Source organism: Dipteris shenzhenensis, chromosome 18, assembly GCF_047967505.1.
Source record: "Dipteris shenzhenensis isolate YYH24624 ecotype China chromosome 18, Dip_SZ_1.0, whole genome shotgun sequence".
Lineage (NCBI taxonomy): Eukaryota > Viridiplantae > Streptophyta > Polypodiopsida > Gleicheniales > Dipteridaceae > Dipteris > Dipteris shenzhenensis.
In genome coordinates this window covers 39,103,336-39,124,089 of record NC_141613.1, presented here as the reverse complement: position 1 = coordinate 39,124,089, position 20,754 = coordinate 39,103,336, and the positions used below count along the sequence as shown (strand labels likewise).

At 41.5% G+C, this 20,754-nt stretch overlaps 1 protein-coding gene across 1 annotated transcript in view; it reads left to right on the top strand.

The window, feature by feature from the left end:
* Positions 1-20,754, top strand: part of NRPA1 (nuclear RNA polymerase A1) — a 58,717-nt gene that overhangs the window by 2,462 nt on the left and 35,501 nt on the right. Inside the window, exons 4-8 of the mRNA XM_087389255.1 lie at positions 15,504-15,722; positions 15,834-16,100; positions 16,253-16,397; positions 16,968-17,173; positions 17,464-17,666. Of these exons, the coding sequence (XP_087245381.1) occupies positions 15,504-15,722; positions 15,834-16,100; positions 16,253-16,397; positions 16,968-17,173; positions 17,464-17,666 (1,040 nt within the window). The remainder of the gene's footprint in view (positions 1-15,503; positions 15,723-15,833; positions 16,101-16,252; positions 16,398-16,967; positions 17,174-17,463; positions 17,667-20,754) is intronic.

Sequence of the window (20,754 nt, the reverse complement as noted above, 5' to 3'; positions counted from 1 at the left end):
ATACATAATGACGATGTAGCGAGTTTGCAAGTAGTCAAAAAAAGATTGGTGTAGAGAATGCTTGAAGAAAGCAAATAAAGAAAATGTTGGATCACCAAAGACTTTACAATTCCTGTTTATCCACAAGGTCCAAAGTGCCCAATAACGAACCCAAACAAAGAAAAGATCAAACTCCTGAGTGCGCGGATGAAAACCAAAGATGACGAGCAGAATACGGGCACCAACTTGCGGGCAGCAGCTCCAAGAGAATGTCGGGCAGAAGGAGCCAAAAGCACGTGTGTGTGTGTACGTATATGTATATAGGCAGAAATTATTACAGCATGTCACTCCCATTATCTCACCCACACAGGCTTTGGACTTGGAAAATTTTTTTACTGAAAGAGAGTTAAGTGATGTTGTTAAATCATGTGGTAGATGGAAATCTCTTGGTTGGGATGGTCTCACTGTTGAATTCTTCTTAGCATATTAAGATCTCCTTAACTCTCCTTTGCTGCAAATGATAAATAGTGCTTGGAAAAATCAATACATGCTAGATTCTTGGAAGAAAGGGCTTGTAAAGCTTTTGCCTAAGAAGCCAATCTGTGAGTCTTTGGCTGATTGGAGGCCTATCACATTGATGCCTGTCATTTATAAGCTGGAATATTTGAAAGTTAGGTACTTGGCCTTTGCATGTTCGGCTTAGAATTGTTCAATCTATTTTGGTGGCCTACATTGAATTTTATCTGCCATTGATCTTTTTTACCAAAGGAGATCTTACATCCTTTATGTCTACCATCATGGAAATTTTTTGGCATTCAAAGCATGGCAGGAAAAGCTTGCACTTGCTTCCAGTACAGCAGTTATGTTCACCAAAATTGCATGGGGGGTTGAATATTCTCAACGTTCATGTGCACATTCTGGCTCATAAGGGAAAAATGATGCTACGGTTCCTACGTGGTGATCACCCTTGGGCTGCTATGGTGCGCTTCTTGCTTATTCAAATTACTACTACTGCTTTTGGTTATCGGCAACCTACTTAGTGGGATTTTCTGTTGGGCAGCGTTCAAGGCAAGGTCCAAGGTTGCCCTCTCGTCTCTCAAATGTTTTTGGATTGTAAACATATTCTCTCGCATTTGGCTTGGCATGGCGGTGACTCTTTGAGAGCTGAAAGCATCCATTGGTCATGGGTTTTTTCTCCACCGTTGGCTTTGCAAGAGCCCAGACGCTCATATTTTCTTAATTCAAAATGGATCTCCTTTGTGGCAGTTGTCATTCATGATGATGGCACTCTTCTATCCTTTCCTTTGGCTGCTGGAAAATGTGGTTTGGGAATGCATTATCGTCCTGTATGGCAAGCCATTACTCGGATGCTTCAGCCTTTTCAGCCAGTACCGCCTTTAGAACCTCAACACAGGCTTTAGGATTGGACTCTTCTTCGACTCTTCTTCCAGCACATTCGTCCATTCATTCTTTGAAGCTGTCTCATATTACAATGTCATTTATATATAAAGTTCTGCTATCTCCAACTTGGGCATCAGATAGGGCTTATCAGATTTGGGGTTTGCATCCTCTAGTCAAATGGTGGAGGAAAAGATTGAAACACAGTTTGCACTCCAACGTCCCTCTTCGACAACAGGTCTTTTTATGGCGTGTTCTGTTGGGGTTTTTCCCATATGGACAACATTTATCATGCATACGTATTGCTCCGGCTATTTGTCGTCGGTGTTTGGCTCTGAGGGAGTATCTGTCTCATAGTTTTTGGCACTGCCCCGAGACATGGAACTTCTTGGGCATCCTTTGGCGGAGATTGCGGCTGAGATTTCCTCAGGCTTCTTTCGGGTAGCTTTTCTAGCTTTTTGGGATATATCCTGGACCGCTGGATTTTGAGTTGTTCTTTACCTGGGTTCGCTACAGGCACTTTGGACTCTTTGGAAAGATAGAAACCACAGAGTCTTTGGTGATCCTATTTTTCCTACTTTTGTTGTTCTTTCGTCATTCTTCGCAGCAATCATTCTTTGATTTTGGTGATCCTACTTTCTCTCTGTTTGGCTTTTTTAGGCGTTCTCTGCAGCAATCTTTCTTTGATTGCTTGTAGATCCGATGTATAGATCATGAAGTCTTTTTGGCATATACTGAAATTTTTAGTTGATGTAATTGTAGCACCTTATTTTGAGGTTGCTACTCATATAATATAATCAATCAAAGATTTCACCAAAAAAAAAAAGTGTGTGTGTGTGTGTGATTGTAGCACCTTGTTTTGAGGTTGCTACTCATATAATATAATTAATCAAAGATTTCACAAAAAGAAAGTGTATCTATCTGTTTGTGTGTGTGTGTAAAAGATAGACAAAAAAAAAAGTGTGTGTGTGTGTGAGAGAGAAAGGCCCCAGCTATGGCGTCTCCAGCCCTTGGCCTCCATTGGTGACCCCGACCTGCCTCCTGCTGCTGCCTTGAGGTCCGTACAGCCTCTCCAGCCTGCTTGCTGTTGCTAGCTGTCCTTTTGAAGCCTCTTTTCTTCCCTTATCACCTTTTTGCCTCTTTCTTTCAGCTTCCTCTTTCTCCTAGCTTTTTCGTACAAATCCTTCGTCATTTTTCAGTTCCTTTATTTGTTGTTTTTGTACCTCTGTTCCGTACAGTTTTGTCTGTCCGTACAGGGTTTTCCGTCCGTACACGGTCTTTCGTATTTCCGTACATCTGTACTCCAGCCTGTAGTACAGGTTTTCTGTCTTTTTTCGTACATCCGTACAGGGTTCTCCGTACATCTGTACGCCTGTCTGCAGTACAGGGTTTTCTGTCTGTACAGGTAACTAGAGTGTATCACCAGCTTTCAAAGCCAAGTGTATGTGTTTGTCCTTAGGCATTTGCTAAGGGGAAAGTTCCCTGAGATATGGTTCAGCTTCTTTAGTTAATACTTCTGTTCCTTTCGCTCTTGCCTGTCCGTACAGGCTCAGTTAGTCTGTACAGCCTCGACTGCTCCCTTTTCCCTTATAGCTTCTCCTTTTTACTCCTTTCGTTTCCCCATGGAAACTCTCAAGACCTACATGCACAAGAAGCAGAAACAGGACTCGGGTTAGGATGACTCGATGCATGCCTCTCTTGAGGCTCAACTGGTTTTTGATGTTATGCATGAGGGCTTTGAAGACACGCACCGGGATTGGAAGGACTCTGGTCCCACTGTTGGGCTCATGGTGGAGGTGTATGACATCATTGATCCTATGCGTGATTACGCCAAGCATGCTATTATTATTATTTTCCCAAGACGCATGCCTGTTGCAGCAGATGTGGGAAATTGGCTCACTAGGACTTTGGGTGGTTCTTTTGTTCGGAAAGTGCATTATGCTGCTTGGGGTTTTTTTGAGGTTATTATGACAGATGAACTGCACAACCAGATTCTCCTTGAACACTCCCCTTTGTTTTATGGGTAGAAGATGGTGCATGTTTTGCCCTGGTCGCCCACCAAGGATTATCAGGCTTTAATTCGCCATTGCTGTCCGGTATGGCTTTAATTGTGCTTGCTAAAGAAATGATGGGTCAGCCCGTTCTCAAACAAAAGGGTGTCAAGCCTCTAACTCCAGCTTAGGAAAAAGGCAAGACACCTTTTGTCTCCAATGGGGATGCCCTCTATGCCTTCCACCTCTCAGCCCAAAGGGAAAGACAAAACTGTGTAAGAGGTTTGGCAGACTCCCGGTCTGGATCTTGAGGTTGATATGCAGGCCTGATTTCAGTTCTCCCTCTGCTGTACATAATCTGTAAATATGCTGTCAAAACTCTTATGTTTGACACTTAATGTACAGGGTTTGTGTGATGCTTCTAAATGGAAGACAGTCTGGGGGTATCTTTATCACTTACAGCCAGATGTGGTAGCTTTGCAGGAACATAATCAACATGTGTATGACGGACAGCATGGTCATTTTCATGGTTATGAGATTTTCTAAGCTGGACAACATTCCTTTTCAGGAGTGGTCTTTCTGATCAAGCATGATCTTCAGCCCTCTGTGGCCTTCAATGATTCACAAGACAGATGGATGGTTATGCAATGCACTGTACAAGGTGATATCTTTGAATTTGCATTTGTCTATGCTCCTCAATCCTCCCGTCATGGAGGACAGATTTGGGAAGATATGCAGAGGTATCCATGGAGGCAGTATGCTTTTCTTTGTGGTAACTTCAACAATGCTCCTCATCCAGGGGACAAATACATCTGGCCATACACATATGTTGGCCCCTGAGAGGTAGAGCTGGTGAAAATTGTTGTTTGATTTCAATTTTGCTGATCTTTGGACAGCATCTTATCCATTACTGTCGGGATTTACTTTCTAGCACAATGCTCAATCTACATACAAAGCTAGACTGGACAGGTGGTATAGAGTTGATCCTTAGCACTCTGATACTTTTACTACTACCTTGTCAGTTGATTATGCATTTGTGCATTCTGATCATGCACCTTTATGTTTGAGGATTTCTTTGCATGACATGCGGGATGATCGGCTTCCACACAGGCGGCTCCTCATGGTTAACGATAGTTATTTGGATCATGATCTTTTTAAGGCCATGGTATATGATGCATGTCAACCTCTTTCACCTCAAAGTTTTATTGATACCGATTATCCCTGGGATGCATTTGTTGCTCGTATGCAATCAGTTATTCGGGATTATGGCAAAAATTATCTCAAAATATTGAGGGATATGGTTGCAAAATCTAGCTGTCAGTCTTTGACTGAACTCAGTCATTTTCGGTCTTTGTCTTTTGAAGAAAGCACATCTTTATGCCAAGCTAGACCTTGTTTGCAAAGTAATGATCATAGAAAAATTGCCAAATGGGAGACAAGAGCTCGTCAGCGAGCTTTCTTAGATAAAGGTTGCTCGTCGAAGGGCTTTTTTAAGAGCTTACATCATAAGCGACAAGCTATCCATATTTGTCGTACTCTGCTTTCTGATGGACATTGGACCTCCTCTCGAGCCCAACTTGCTGCAGCTTGTGTTCATCATTTTTTTAGGCAGTTTGGACAGGCTGATCCTCCTTCTCCGGCAGTATTGGCAATTGTTTCTCATGCACAAGCTCTTGAGCTTGAATGCCCTTTCATTGAAACGGAATTGACCTATGCTGTCCGATCATGTGGTAAATGGAAATCTCTGGGATGGCATGGCCTTACAGTGGAATTTTGTCTTGCATACTGGGATCAGGTCAAGCCTATTTTGCTGCGTATCATCAACCATGGCTGGGAACAACAACTTACGCCAGTTTCTTGGAAAAAAGGACTAGTAAAGCTTCTTCCCAAAAAGCAAATTTGTGAATCATTGGTTGATTGGAGACCCATTACTCTTAGGCATGTCATTTATAAAATCAACACCAAAATGGCGGTTGATCGTATTAAAGGATACTTGCATGATGGTTTACATCTTGCACAATATGGTTTTGTTCCTTGCAGGCATATCATTGATAATATTGCAAATGCTTATGTTGGAATTGAGTATGCTAAATACACAAAATAGGATGTTCTTTTACTGCAAGTTGATATTGCCAAGGCTTTTGATACTGTTCAATGGGACTTCATCTCTCAGAAAATGCATGCTTTGGGATCTGTGGAACATGGACTCTTCGTTGCTCGGTGCGTCAAGGCTGTCCACTTAGTGTGCTCTTGTATGCTATAGCCACACACCCCATGCTTCAGTATATGGATCATCTCGTAGCTACGGATAAGCTACATGGTTTGGAAATTCATGACAGTAAACCATTGCTTCCTCAAGCTTATGCAGATGATTCTTTTTTCACTCCCCGCAATACAGAGCAGGATCTTTCTGAGCTGATGCAAGATCTTTCTTTATATGGTTTAGCTATTGGGCTCCATGTAAATTTTCAGAAATCAAAATTGTTGCCTTTGCATTCCAAGGAATGGTGCTCTCTTTTATGGCCTGGAGAAATCATCCCACCAACTCAATTGGTTTGCCATCTTGGTTATCCTTTGAGTTGGACACTTTCTCCTCGTCAACAATTTGATTGGATTCTCGCAGCTCTCAAGAAAAAGCTGGAGTACTGGAAATTGGCAACTTGGCTTTGCATGTTCGTCTTCGAATTGTGCAATCTATTCTGATGGTGTATATTCAATTCTACTTGCCTCTTATTATGTCCAACAAGGTTGATCTTGCCTCTTTTATGTCTGAGGTGCTGGAAATCTTCCAGTGTTCTCGCCATGGCAAAAAAAGCTTGCGTTTGCTTCCGATACAGCAGCTTTGTTCTCCAAAGATGCATGGAGGTCTTAATATTCTCAATATCCATCTGCACATTCTTGCCCATAAGGGGAAACTCATGCTGTAGTTTTTGCAAGGTTCTCAACTATGGGCCGCCATGATTCGTCATTTACTCTTGCATGTTGAATCTCCAGCTTTTGGTCATTGGCAGCTTTCCCAGTGGGAGTTTCTTTTTGGTTCTGTGACAAGCAAAATCCCTGGTTGTCCTTTGGTTCACTTGGATTGGCATGGCAGTGATTCCCTGCAGGGCAACTCTTTCAGAGCTGAAAGTATACATTGGTCTAGAGTGTTTGCCCTTCCTTTGGCTTTGCAGGAGCCTCGAAGTTTGTATTTTTTGAGTCTCAAGGGGATTCGTTTGGTTCAGGATGTTGTTGATGATGCTGGATTTTCCCTTACGTTTCCTTTGGCAGTTGCCAAATTTGGCCTTGGAATGCATTATCGTCCACTTTGGCATAAGATTACTTTGATGCTCCAGCCTTTTCAGCATGTTCCTCCATTGCATCTATAGGATTGTCTTCAAGACTGGACACTTTCTTCTGTGGGCTTGTCATACCGTCCTCTGCAGTTTGCACATATTACTGTCTCTTCTCTTTTTAAAGTTCTACTTCCTCCACCATTTATCTCGCAAAAGGCAAATCAGCTTTGGCATCTTAATCGTCCTGTGAAATGGTGGCGGAAATGTTTGAGAGAGATTTGGCATTCTAAGATTCCTCTCAGTCAGTAGGTTTTCTTGTGGAGAGCTTTGTTGGGTGTTCTCCTCATGGACAACTCTTGGCACGATGACATATTGCTTTCTCTATTTGTCGTAGATGTCTAGCTCCGAGAGAGACTGTGCCTCATCTCTTTTGGCATTGTCCTTTCTCTCGTGCTTTCTTGGACTTCCTTGGGCAGATTTTGAGAGCTCGATTTTCTCAACTTGCTTTTGGCAAGTTCTTTTGGCTGTTTGGTGTACATCCACTCAGACAGGAGTTTGATTTCTTTTTTGTTTAGATTCGGTATTGGGCACTCTGGACTCTTTGGAAGGATCACAATCATATGGTCTTTGGCGATACTATTTTTTCCATTTTCAGACACTCTTTGCAGCAATCGGTTTTTGATTGCTCGCAATCTCGTGTCTTTGGTCATGATGTATATTTGTCCTACATTGAGATTTTCTCTTGATGTAGTATAGCTCTCCCTTTCTGGGATAGCTTCTTTGTAATATAACAACTAAAAGAGTCCACCAAAAAAAAAAGAAGTGTGTATCTATCTATGTGTGTGTGTGTGTGTGTGTGTGTGTGTGTGTTTATGGTTTGGCAGCTAGTCTTCATGTTAATTTTCATAAGTCTAAGCTGCTCTCTTTGCATTCCAAAGACTGGCATAGTCTATTATGGCCCGGGGATATCATTCCACCCACTCAGTTTGTTCGTCATCTTGGTTACCCTTGGGGGTGGAAACTCACTCGCTGACAACAAATTGATTGGGTTTTGGCTAAGCTTCGGAAAAAGGTTGAGTATTGGAAACTGGCAACCTGGCCTTTGCACGTTCGTCTTCGAATAGTGCAGTGCATCCTTGTGGCATAGATTCAATTTTACTTGCCATTAATCATGTTCACTAAGGCAGATCTTCCATCTTTCATGTCTGTCTTTATGGAAATCTTCTGGCGATCCAAACATGGCAGAAAAAGTCTCAGGCTGCTTTCGATGCATCACATTTGTTCTCCCAAGATGCATGGTGGATTGAACATCACGGATATTCGTGTGCATATTCTTGCCCACAAGGGGAAAATATTACTGCAGTTTTTGCAAGGTGATCAACCTTGGGCTCTTATGATTAGGACTATGGTCGCTCATATCAGTATTTCTGCGTTTGGTCATTTGGCAACTCGATCACTGGGATTTCTTTTTTGGATGCACTGATGGCACTTTGCCTGGCCGCCCTTTTGTCTCCCGCTTGCTTCTTGACTGGAAGCATGTTCTTTCTCATCTGGAATGGAATGGACGGCAATCTTTGCTTGGGAATTCTTTGAGAGCTGAAAGCATTCACTCGTTGAAAGTCTTTCAGACTTCCTTGGCTTTACTGGAACCTCGACGTTACTACTTTGTCTCGTTTAAAGGCATCACCTCGGTTGCTGATGTTATAGATGATGCTGGTACTGTGCTCCTCTTTTCTCTAGCAGCCACTACATATGGATTGGGCTCTCATTATCGTCCTTTGTGGCGACAAATTACTTCTTTGCTTTCGCCTTTTGTTCCGATTCCTCCTTTGGAACTCCAGGACCGGCTGGAAGATTGGACTTTGACTTCTCTAAGGTCCTCTTTTCGTCCTTTGAGGCTGTCTCAGATTACTGTACTTGCATTGTATAAAATCCTTTTGCCTCAACCTTGGGTTTCAGAGAGAGCTGATTCTGTTTGGCGAATGCATCGCCCAGCCAAGTGGTAGAGGAAAAGATTACAACAACTTTGGGCCTATAAAGTACCGCTTTGGCAACATGTTTTCTTTTTGGCGAGTTCTTTTGGGAGTGTTTCTATTTGGACAGCTATTAGCTCATTGACACATTGCTCCTGCACTTTGCCACAGATGTTCTACTTCTTCGGAGACGGTGTCTCGCTTGTTTTGGCATTGTTCGTGCTCTCGTGAGTTGTTTGATATGCTTCGACAGCGCCTACGAGCAAGATTCCCATCTGTTCCGTTTGGGAAGTTCTTCTGGCTATTTGGGTTTCATGCATCCAGACCGGAGTTTCATCTTTTCTTCGTTTGGGTTCGCTACTTATAGGAATTGTAAAGTCTTTGCTGATCCTACTTTCTCTCTGTTTGGCTTTTTTAGGCGTTCTCTGCAGCAATCTTTCTTTGATTGCTTGCAGACCCGGTGCATAGATCATGAGGTTTTTTTGGCATATACTGAAATTTTCAGTTGATGTAATTGTAGCATCTTATTTTGAGGTTGCTACTCATATAATATAATCAATCAAAGATTTCACCAAAAAAAAAAAAGTGTGTATGTGTATGTGTATGTGTATGTGTATGTGTATGTGTATGTGTATGTGTATGTGTATGTGTATGTATATGCATATGCATATGCATGTGTATATGTATATGTATATTTGTGTGTGTGTGTGTGTGTGGGTGCGATATTGGACCCTATGGACTTTATGGATGGATAGAAATCATAGAGTCTTTGGTGATCCACTATTTTCATCCTTCCTTTTTTTCAAACGATCTCTGCATCAATCATTCTACGATTGTTTTCAGACTCGTTTGATTGATCAGGATGTGTATACAGCCTATACTGAGATCTTTTCTTGAGTAGTAGCTACTTCGCTTTTTGAAGCAGCTATGAATGTAATTATTCTATAGAAATAAAGATTTCTTCTCACAAAAAAAAGTGTGTGTGTGTGTGTGTAGGGATTACTGGGCTCGACTTGACAGATGGTATTTGTTGCATGCTCAGCAGTATGCTAGTTTCACATGTGCATTATGGGTTGACCATTCCCTCTTGCTATCTGATCACTTTCCAGTATGCTTGACATTATCTATAGCACATTTGACAGATGATATGCCTTTTTTTGGTCGTTGCCTACTCCATGTTAATAGTGCTTATTTGCTTCATCAACAATTTCAGAACATGGTGAGAGTGGCTGTCCGCCGCCTCCTCTTACATGCTCAGGAGGACATGGATTTCGCTTGGATCAGTCTTGCCCATCGCTTGCAGGCTGTTATTCAAGATTATGGACGGAGTCACATGGAAAACCTTAGGCTTAAGCTGAAATGGGCTCAATCTCACAAGCAACAAATGGATGTAATCAGCTCTTATAGGTAGCTCACCTCCTCTGAACAGGATTCTTGCGCTTATGCGGTTCTGCCCAAGCATGATTGATCATAAGAAGAAGAGTATTCTTGAGATCACCCCAAAATGCACGGAAAAATTCAATAGTCAATCCATCCCATCTAGGAGAGCTGCCTTTACATAAATGACTCAAAGCATCATCCAGTTCATTAAGCATAAATGGCTGCTCCAATGCATGAGCCTGTTCCCGAGACAATATAGGCTGAACATGCATAAGAAATTGAGACCTAGCTGCATTCACTTGCATCGAATAATCAGGCTGAGAAGAAAAGAGATGCTGGAAATGACTAGAGCATTGCGATTCCAATTCTGATTTGGAGTGGGTCCAGGTGCCATCATCCTGCTTGATCCTGCAAATATCCTCCTTTCGCCTATCCGCATGCAGGCTTTTAAAGAAGGCCTTGGAGGAGCAGCCCTTAGGCAGATTACTGACAATATCTCCAATGTTTTGCTTGCAATTGAGTATGCCAAATATTCTAAACAAGATGTTCTCATTCTGCAAGTGGACATTGCAAAAGCATTTGATACTGTCCATTGGGATTTTATTTCTCAGACTATGCATAAATTGGGATTTGGCCCTCGGTTGGTCCATATTATTTACTTGTGCTATTCTCATGCCACTGCGCAGTGTCTGCTTGGTAGTGGGTTGTCAAGGACATGGACTATGACCCGTTCAGTGAGACAGGGTTGCCCTCTTAGTTCGCTACTGTATGCCAGTGCTACTCCTCCGTTATTGTTGCATATGGACCATCTTGCAGATACAGGGCAGCTTCATGGCTTGCAAATTCCAGGGGCACAGCCGTTTCTTGCACAGGCATATGCTGGTGATTCATATTTCATGCCCAGGAATTCTCAAAGTGACCTCTCTCATTTGATGCATACTCTGAATGATTTTGGCATAGCTGCTGGACTGCATATCAACTTTCAGAAATCGAATCTTCTAGCATTGAAAGAAGCTGATTGGCATGCACTTCTCTGGCCAGGCCACATTATTTCTTCCCATACTATTGTGAGGCATTTAGGGTATCCCATTGGCTGGAATATTACCCCTCAACAACAGCTCAAATGGGTGCTTCAAAAGATTAACAAGAAGCTGGAATACTGGCACTTGTCAACTTGGCCTCTACATGTTCGACTTCGGATAGTACAGTCTATCATTATGGCATATGTGCAATTTTATTTGCCTCTTCTTCACTGGTCTTTTAAGCATTTGGCTTCCTATATGTCCCAGGCTATGGAGATATTTTGGAAAAGCAAATCTCACAAAAAGGCTTTGCGACTACTTCCCATGCAGTCTGTTTGTTCTCCTAAGACTCATGGGGGACTGAATATTCTCAATCTTCAGTTTCATATGTTGGCAAGAAAGAGCACTATGATTGCTGATTTTTTTCAGCAAAAACAGCCATGGGCTGTTATGTTAGCAGCTATGTGTGGAAACATGAAGTCCCATGCATATGGGCATTGGATTACAGATCACTGGGAAGCAGTCATGACCACATTTCAGGGGAAAATTCCTGGCTGTCCTGTTTCTACTACTTTTATTCATGATTGGAAGAGAATTCTCTCTTATGCTAAATGGTCAGGTACTTCCTCCCATCATGGTAATTCTCTTTGCTTGGAAAGCATCCAATGGAGCAAGGTGTTTGAATCGCCTCTTGCTTTACAGGCACCTATTAAAGCATATAATCTTATGAAATTGGGCATAAGATTTGTCGGAGATGTGGTGGATCAACATGGTTATGTGCTTTCATTTCCACAAGCTTGCAGGACATTCCCCTTGGGTTTGCATCATAGGCCCATTTGGAGAATACGTACAACTATGTTGCAGTCATTTGTTCCTGTTCCTCCATTGTTTGTACAGGACAGATTACTGGATTGGAATCTGACTTCCTTATCTCCTGCTACCTGTTCACTTTCAATGCATAATTTGGCATCCTCGATGGTCTACAGATTTCTTCTTCCACCGCCATGGATTGATAAGCATGCCAACACTCTTTGGAATTTGGATAGGCCTTTATCTTGGTGGCAATCACAACTCAAGAAAATTTGGAAAGCTAAATTGCCATTGAAACGGAGGCTTTTCTTTTGGAGATGTATAGTGGGAGCTTTTTCCATTTGGGGTGAAATTGGAAGCACGTCGTATTACTTCCTCTTCCTGCCCCCGTTGTTCTCATCACCGTGAGACAGTTCCCCATTGTTAGGGTCTTGCCCGCACTATCGGATATTGATCACTCATGTCTCTCATTTGCTGCGGCTTCGGTTTCCCTCTATCAGATTCGGGAAACTCTTCTGGATGTTTGGATGCTTCTCATCTCAAATGTCTCCATTCCTCCTTTTCTTTCATTGGGCTCGTTTTTTGGTACTATGGACTATTTGGACACAGAGATTGCATTTTAGGATGAAACAACAGTTTCCTCAGGCATATGCTTTCTTCAGAATGTCCCTCAAGCAATCTTTATATGATAGTTATGCTGCGAGGGACTTGGATGCTACTAGCCTTGAAGTGTTTTCTGACTGTTTTTGAGTTCTTCCATTAGGCTCTCTGTTGGAGTCTAATGTCATGTACATTGATTTCATGTTAATTTTATAGTTATTGGTTTCACAAAAAAAAAAAGTGTGTGTGTAGGGATAAACCATTAGGCAAATCAAATGGAAAAACATCTTTAAATTCAACCATTAAATCGTTAAAAGAAGATTTATGCTTTTCAACAACATTAAGTAAAAGTTTAGCTCTTTAGACACATGCAAAATAAATTATCAACAAAAGTAAGTTCACATACATACACCTTGCAATTTTAGTTTTGTAGAAGCTGTTGCAGATCGATCGAACAAATAAGTGGAGAATTGGGTATATCATGTTCTCCTAGAATATAGAAGGCTGTACCATCTTTTTCAAAAACGCTCTACAAGCTATGTCCAAGACTATGTACCCATTCTTGACCAAGAACAACATTTGTTTTGTCGTAATTTGGAAATCTAAGGCATCCTGATAGCCTTGGATGTTCGCCACTATACCATGTAGCATGGTGTCCCAAACCTTGTTATCATTGCCCTTTGACAAAGAAACCACATATTTATGGGCACTTGTTCTCTCACGCAACTTCAATTTCTCGACTAATGGGTAGTTTATGAAATTATGTGTGGCACTATCATTGACCATAATTCTTACTTTTTGCCCCGTAACATTTCCATGCATCCTCATTAAATCAAGAGATCCAAAAGTGGGTTGATGATAGGCAAAACATATGTTGTGCTATCCTCATGATAAACCTGTACGTCGGTGTACTTTTTAGTAACTTTAAGCGGTAATACTTGCGTTGCGTGTACGTGTTTTTGTGTAGGTTTATTGGGGCTTTAGCTCGCGGCTATTCATTTTTAGGGTATTTCCAAGCAGAATGATCTTTATCTAAACATCTAACACAAAGACTTCCTGCTTAGCCTTCTCATGATCCTCTCTTTTTAAAAAGACGATGTCTTTGTATTTTAGGTTTTTAGGGGTGCTTGAGAAACCCTCTTCTTATATTGCCTCTTCTTTCCAAATTGGGAGATTTATTGAATTTCAGAGAAAAATCAGTTTGTTCCGAAGCTCCAACTCTAGATTTTGTGTGGTATTGTCACATACTTGGGCATACTTGATGCCTCTTCATAGGTTCTAGCAGAATTCTTCTCATCTCAACCTTATAGTTGTCTTTCAAACCCTCATGAAATCTCTTACCTCGCATTCCAATTCCATCGAACAGATAAGTGGAGAATTGGGTACATAATGTTCTCCCTGGATTTGGAAGACTCTACCATCTTTTTAAAAATGGATCCGTTGTAAGTTATGTCCAATACTGTAATACTATCTCAACTAAGAATAACATCTGCTTTGTCAGGATGCATAATTTGGAAATCCAAGGCATCCTAGTAGCCTTAAATGTCATGTCCACCTCTACACCATGTATTATGGTGTCCCAAACCTTTTTATCATTTCCTTCGCCAGAGAGACCACATATTTATGGGCACTTGGACTCTTAGGCAAGTTCAATTTCTTGACGAACGAGTAGTTTAAGAAATTATGTGTGGTACTATCATCAGCCATAATTCTTACTTGTCCTTAACATTTCCGTGCATCCTAATTAAATCATGAGGACCAAAGCGGGCTGCTAATAGGCAAACCATATGGGTGCTATCCTCATGATAAAGCAGAATGGTCTTTGCCTAATCGTTTAACGTAAAGACTTCCTACTTAGCCTTCTCATAATCTTTTCTTTTGAAAAAGAGGATATCTTTGTCTTTGAGGTTTCTTAGGTTGTGCTTGAGGATCCCTTTTGAAATTGTCTCTTCTTTCCAAAATGGGAAAAATTATTTAATTTTGGAGCAAAATCAGTTTGTTCCAAAGTTCTGACTCTAGATTTCCTGTGGTATCGTCACGTGCTTGGACATACTTGATGGCCTTATCAAAGGTTCTGGAAGAATTTCTTCTCACTTGAAGCTTATTGTTGTCTTTGAAACCTCTTATCTTTTGGAATTGATCAATCCCCTTTAATTCAAGAATTGCACCCATAATTAGCTATGTATTGGACTAAAGTATTTTTACCCATGCTACAATTATCCCAAGCCTCCCATGCCCTTTCCAATTCATTTTCTAAAAATCTTTCAGAAAAGCTTGCTCGAACTTTGGAATCCGATCGTTCTCTCTATGGGCATAGAGGACAACACACGAGGGACCAGCCTTAGCCCAATCAAAGCACGGTAATGGAATTTCCCTTTGGTGACCCGAGCCAGGGACAACAGGGGATCGGATGCAGGAGAGGGCTAGAGGACACAGTCTTGCCACTTTTGCAAGAACATGTTTATAGTGCCCTTGTTTCTTTCTTTTCTTCCCTGTTGTATATTGGTGGTTTTAAGTCTCTACAATATTCGAGGTTTCCTTAAGGCGAGAAGTAGACTCCTTAAATTGACATGGAGAAGTTGGTAATTTAACAATATGAGTTACCGATTGAGAATCAGATAGCTTAGAGATGATTTCGGTTAGAGTCTTTAATGAGGCATTCCATTGTGCTCTTTGGATGGGTTTAAAAGATAGCGGTTCGACTTCAGCTTTTCCTCTCAAAGATTTTGTCCTCTGGAAGTTCAAATTTTTTTCTTTATGAGGGAGCTTATTCTAAAATTGTATATGTTCTTGCTTGTGATCAAGCTTTCATCTCTGTTTCTTTGTGGGTTCCTCTCCCTTTCATTATTGTTTTACACTGCTGCCTTTTTCTGCTCATTCACTTCCTTGTGCTCAATTATGATAAAGCTATGTATTGTTCTATTTACCTTGTCAAGGTTGCAAGAATACTACGTTTTGATCGGAATTTGCATCAATTGTGTCATGCTTTGTAAAATAAAACTCGTTTTTCTACGGAGTTGTGTGATGGTTGCATATAAAGGAAATGTGCATACATTATCGTGGCTATGTTTTCAGGATCATATTGTGAGTGCTACTCTTTTGACAAAAAGAGACACGTTTTTTACCAAAGCGGAGTATCAAGAACTTTTGTATTCAGCCTGCATTTCTTCTGCTCCACCAACATATTTAAAGGGGAAGAGACAGCCAAAAGTTGGTGTGATCGAGCATGATCGTCATTTCATGACCTTAGCGCCGGCGATCTTGAAACCCAAACCTTTGTGGACTGGGAAGCAGGTACTCAGTGGCAACCTTTCTAACTATGCATGTGGCATTGATACGTTGTTAATTGTGAACCGGCACTTAGTAAAGCGAATTAAAAGCCCTAACTTCATGTATATTTCTAAGGTTATAACAACTGTGCTAAACTACGTGACACTTGGGAGGTCACCATACACAGTGAAGAATTCTGGAAGGGTTTCTGGAGAATATTGGGGCCGTAACAGTGGTGAGGTAAAGTTGAGGATTCAGGAAAATGAGCTATTACATGGAGTTATTGATAAAGCACAGTTTGGAAAATACGGTCTTGTTCATGCGTTCAAAGAGTTTTATGGAGCTGAAGCTGCTGGCCACCTGCTTTCTGTTCTTAGTCGATTATTTACATCGTTTTTACAGGTGGGATTCCAAAACTATTATTTTCACAGTATCGTCTAAGTTGGGCATTCTTTCATGTTTCTTGTCATCTAAGTATATGGCAAAGGATTTGCATTTTATCGAGATGGTTGCTCATCTCCCTCTCCCTATCTTTATTGTGGTCTCTTTAGCAGATGTTTGGATTCACATGTGGGATGGCAGATCTTCTCTTAGTCCCTGAAGCAGAACAACAGAGGCAGAACAAACTGGCAGCAGTCCCAGAATTGGGCATGAGCGTTCACAAACGCTTCATTGGTTTGGATGGTGGTATAGAACCAGGTAAGGGACAGTGAATGCCACTAGACATTGTTTTTCACGATTGAAGCTAGTTTGTATAACTACACCTTGAATATACATGATTATTTGTGTCACTCCCATTCTGTTATGTTATGTATTGCTATATCCTTTGTGTTCCCGCATGATGACATCCATCACCCTAACGGCTTATTTACAACTGGTTCTGTAATGAACTGTGAAAGAAATTTTAATTTGAGATAGATGACCACTTAAGTCAATTTCTTGGTTTTAATTTTTTCATACTTCTCATTTTGAGCCAATACTTTTATATGACGTTCAATCCAAAGCACCAAAGCCACAACATCTTGACACTGTTAATCTTGACCTACTGTTTCACTGACTAACTATTGCTCTTGATACGTGGTTCGATCCAAAGCATCATGCCCGCCACATCCTGGCACTGTTGATCTTTACCTGCTGTTTCACTGACTCATTAAAATGGATGGTCACTCTTGTAAGCTTTACATCAGAAGGAAAGGTGTGAGTTTTAGATGGAGTGCATCTCGTGCTCATCAGTCCAGGTCTGGGCAATTTGTTTTCATGTTGGTTCAGGAGTTGAGGAACTTAGACTGGAAATCGAGAATGCCATGCAAACTCACGGTGAAGCAGCAACTACACATTTGGACAGGATGATGGCCAGCTCGATGAATGTTGTCACTTCTGATGTGAATAACTCATTGTTTCCAAATGGGCTCTTAAAGCCTTTCCCTCATAATTGCTTGTCTCTCATGACAACTACTGGTGCAAAGGGCGGGCTGGTATGTATAGATAATCCATTTTACCATAGATCCTCATTGTAGGAGGTTACTTCCTACAAAATCTTCATCATTTATGTGTTTTAACTACTTAATATGTTCAATTCTTTTGGAATGCCTTTCTGTGTTATGCCTGCTTATAATGTATATGGGATTCTATGGTTAGTACTTGTGGGATTTCTGACACTGCTTTCTGGTATTTGTGTGAGTGCGAGTTTGTCATCTAGTTCTTTCGTTTGTGCATATATACACAATGCTCTTAAATCTTCTTCTTCCCTTTTGGGGCAATTCAGGTGAACTTCACACAAATTTCTTCATTGCTGGGCCAGCAAGAACTGGAAGGGAAGCGTGTCCCTCGAATGATTTCAGGGAAAACACTTCCTTGCTTCCCTCCATGGGATACAACAGCCCGTGCGGGTGGATTTATCAGTGATCGGTTTTTAACTGGCCTTCGACCTCAAGAATATTACTTCCATTGCATGGCCGGTCGAGATGGGTATGCTATTTCTTTGCTTTGAACCCACCGAGCGTAAGACAGTCACATGTCAAAGTGCAGCATGTGCATTAAGGCAGTGTATATTGCGTATCTTAGATTGGCATTGTATCTCCCTAACACTTATTACTTCCTCTTTTTTATTGGACTGAATTTTCGGATTTTTTGTTGTAGTGTGTGTACATTCCTAAGACTTGTATTTGAAATTGAGGAGATATTGTTCATGAAAGACCTCATGCTTTCTTAAGATGCATTCTGTTTCGGTCCACATTTTATGGTGAATTTACATCTGTTTCCTTATAGAACTGTGGTTGTGAAGATTCTTTACCTTTTTATATTCGACTGTTGTTTTTCCATGAACCTGTCATTCATACATTCAAAAATCACATGGCATATAGTGTCTTTGTGTTTTGAAATGTTGTAGGGAATGTTGACATTATAAGGTTGTATTTGAAATAATAACTTGATGATGCTCCAGCTCATTACTTAGGTTCAAATTTGATTAATTGGACCTTTCTGTTTTTAGCAACACCAAAGACATGATGGAAATGAAGTCAAGTGAATTCTTGAGAGAAGGAGTATGGGATAGTAGACAATTATATGCTCTCTGTGGCAGCTATGCAAGCAACCACTTCGCTCTCTCTTCTTGTGCTACCTTGCTATGGCTTCGCTCTGCTCACCTATTTTCATCCAGACTTCTCTTCAGGGCAATGCATTGGTGGCTCAGCAATGCTGGTTAAGGTGTGCTCATGGAGATTGTTCACATTGTTCTCTTTGAGCTAATTCTGAAGACTACTCCCTCCCTCCCTCCCTCCTCTTCTCTCGAGCTACCTTCTAAGTCGGGTTTCCTTTTTTTTTTTGGGTACTGTGCCTCCAAAAGACCAAATCAAAAGATCGCATGCTTTTGCAAATGTGTGCTTCCTTTGAATGGGGACATCTCATAGTAAAGCATGCCCTATTTGCCCTTTTGATGAATTGAAGTTTCTTGTATTTGATATAGACTTTTTCTTGATGATGGGAGGAAAACATACAGATCTTTAGTGCTTGCAACACTTTTTAAATTTAAAAATTGATGATTGCAGATGTATGGGGCAAAACAAGATTATAGGACACATAGAATTTGTCTACTTCCAAGCGTGGACTCGGTTGTGATGATTTAGGTGTAGAATGCAGTAGAGGTTGTGATTCTCCGGACATATATTGAATCTCTGCTTTTGAGTGTGGGGTAGATGGTGATTCCTTGGGCATAGACTCCCTGGGAGGCTGTGATGCCCGCGGCGTAGAATGAGTCTCTACTTCCACTCGTGGACTTTGCTGGGATGCTTTGGGCGTAGACTCCCCAAAATGGTGTGATGCGTTGGCTGTAGATTGAGTCTCTACTTCCGTGAGTGGACTCCCTTCTGATGCTTTGGGTTTATACTCCTCGAATGTTATCGACCTTCCCGTTATCTCTTCTGCTCATACCATAAGTCTCTAATATCGCTGATATTTGTCACGGGCGATGGCTTCTGGTTTTTTCCTCCCAGCCAGCTCTCAAGGAAGGATTCGACTTATTTCGTAATTCAACTAGATTATCCCACATCCTTATCCTTGAGACCCCAATTCCCTAGATAGTTCCTGGCCACATGTCTTCATTCTAGGCCCTTACTTAGATGCATCCTTTTTCACCCCTCTCTTGGAGTTCCCTTTCAAAACAATTGCCCCTTGACAATTCACATATTAGATGCACCTAGACCCAAGCCCTATTAGAACTATCTAGTCAATGCCATTACGCCCTCACCTTGGACCTTGGCAGTTACTTCTCTCGACCATTTAATTACGCACATTAATTATTACAAAAGTTGGCCATCTAAGAGAAAATGCCCACCGATCTATCCGAGGTCATGCTATCTCGGCTAGAGCATAACATTCCTTCCCTCTTCAAGCATCAGCGTCCTCGATGATGAAATCTGGGAATGCTCTCCGTAACTGGTACACGGATTCCCAAGTAGCTTCCGATAGAGGCTGACCATGCCATGCAACCAACACCGTGGGTATCTTTCGATTTCGTATTTGCATTGTTCCTCGATCCAGGATTCTTGTTGGTTTGCGCCTTGCAATATCCTCTATCTCCTGAAACAAAACCACACCTTCGATTAGTGAGTCACCTGTATGTAAAAATTTCTTTAAACGCGAAACATGAAAAACCGGGTGCACCTTACACCCCTGTGGCAATTCTAATTTATAGGCTACACTGCCTATTCTCTTTAGAATTAACCACGGCCCACAGTATCGAGGTGATAACTTAGCACACTCTCCTGAAGTCAACGACTTCGAGTGCGAAGGAATTCTAAGAAAAACTTTTTCTCCTTCTTCAAATACTCTTATAGACCGATTTTCATCCGCATATACCTTGGCTCTATCCATAGCCTGGCGGATGTTAGCTCTCGCAAGTGCTAGCATCTCCCGCATCTGAACTACAAAGTTCGCGGCACTAGGCACTTTCTGAGGTACTCCAACTATAGTCGGATTGGCTGGTCTATAACCATAGTTCAGTTCAAACGGACTGAACCCAGTAGATGAATGTTTTCTATCATTGTAGGCAAACTCCAACAATGGCAACCACTTGTCCCATGTATGTTGCCTCAATGACACATATGCTCTCAGCATATCCTCTAAAGTCTGGTTGACTCTCTCCGTCTGACCATCCGTCTCAGGATGATCCCCACTACTCATTCCCAACTCAGTCCTTAGTGTCTCGAATACCGCTGTCCAAAAGTGACCGGTAAACCTGACATCTCTGTCTGACACTATGGATCTAGGCAATCCATGCAGACGAAATATATGTCTAATAAACAACTCCGCTACTTGCGGGGCACTAACAGACTCTCTAGTCGGAATGAAGTGAGCCATCTTGGTTAGACGATCAACCACCACAAGGATAGAATTATACCCTCCTTGTGTTGCAGGTAATCCTACAATAAAATCCATGGAAATGCTCTCCCACTTACTTAGTGGTATTTCCAAGGGCTGTAAAAGTCCGGGTGGCTTCACCCGCTCGGCCTTACTTACCTGACACGAGAAACACCGTGTCACATATTCATGAATATGC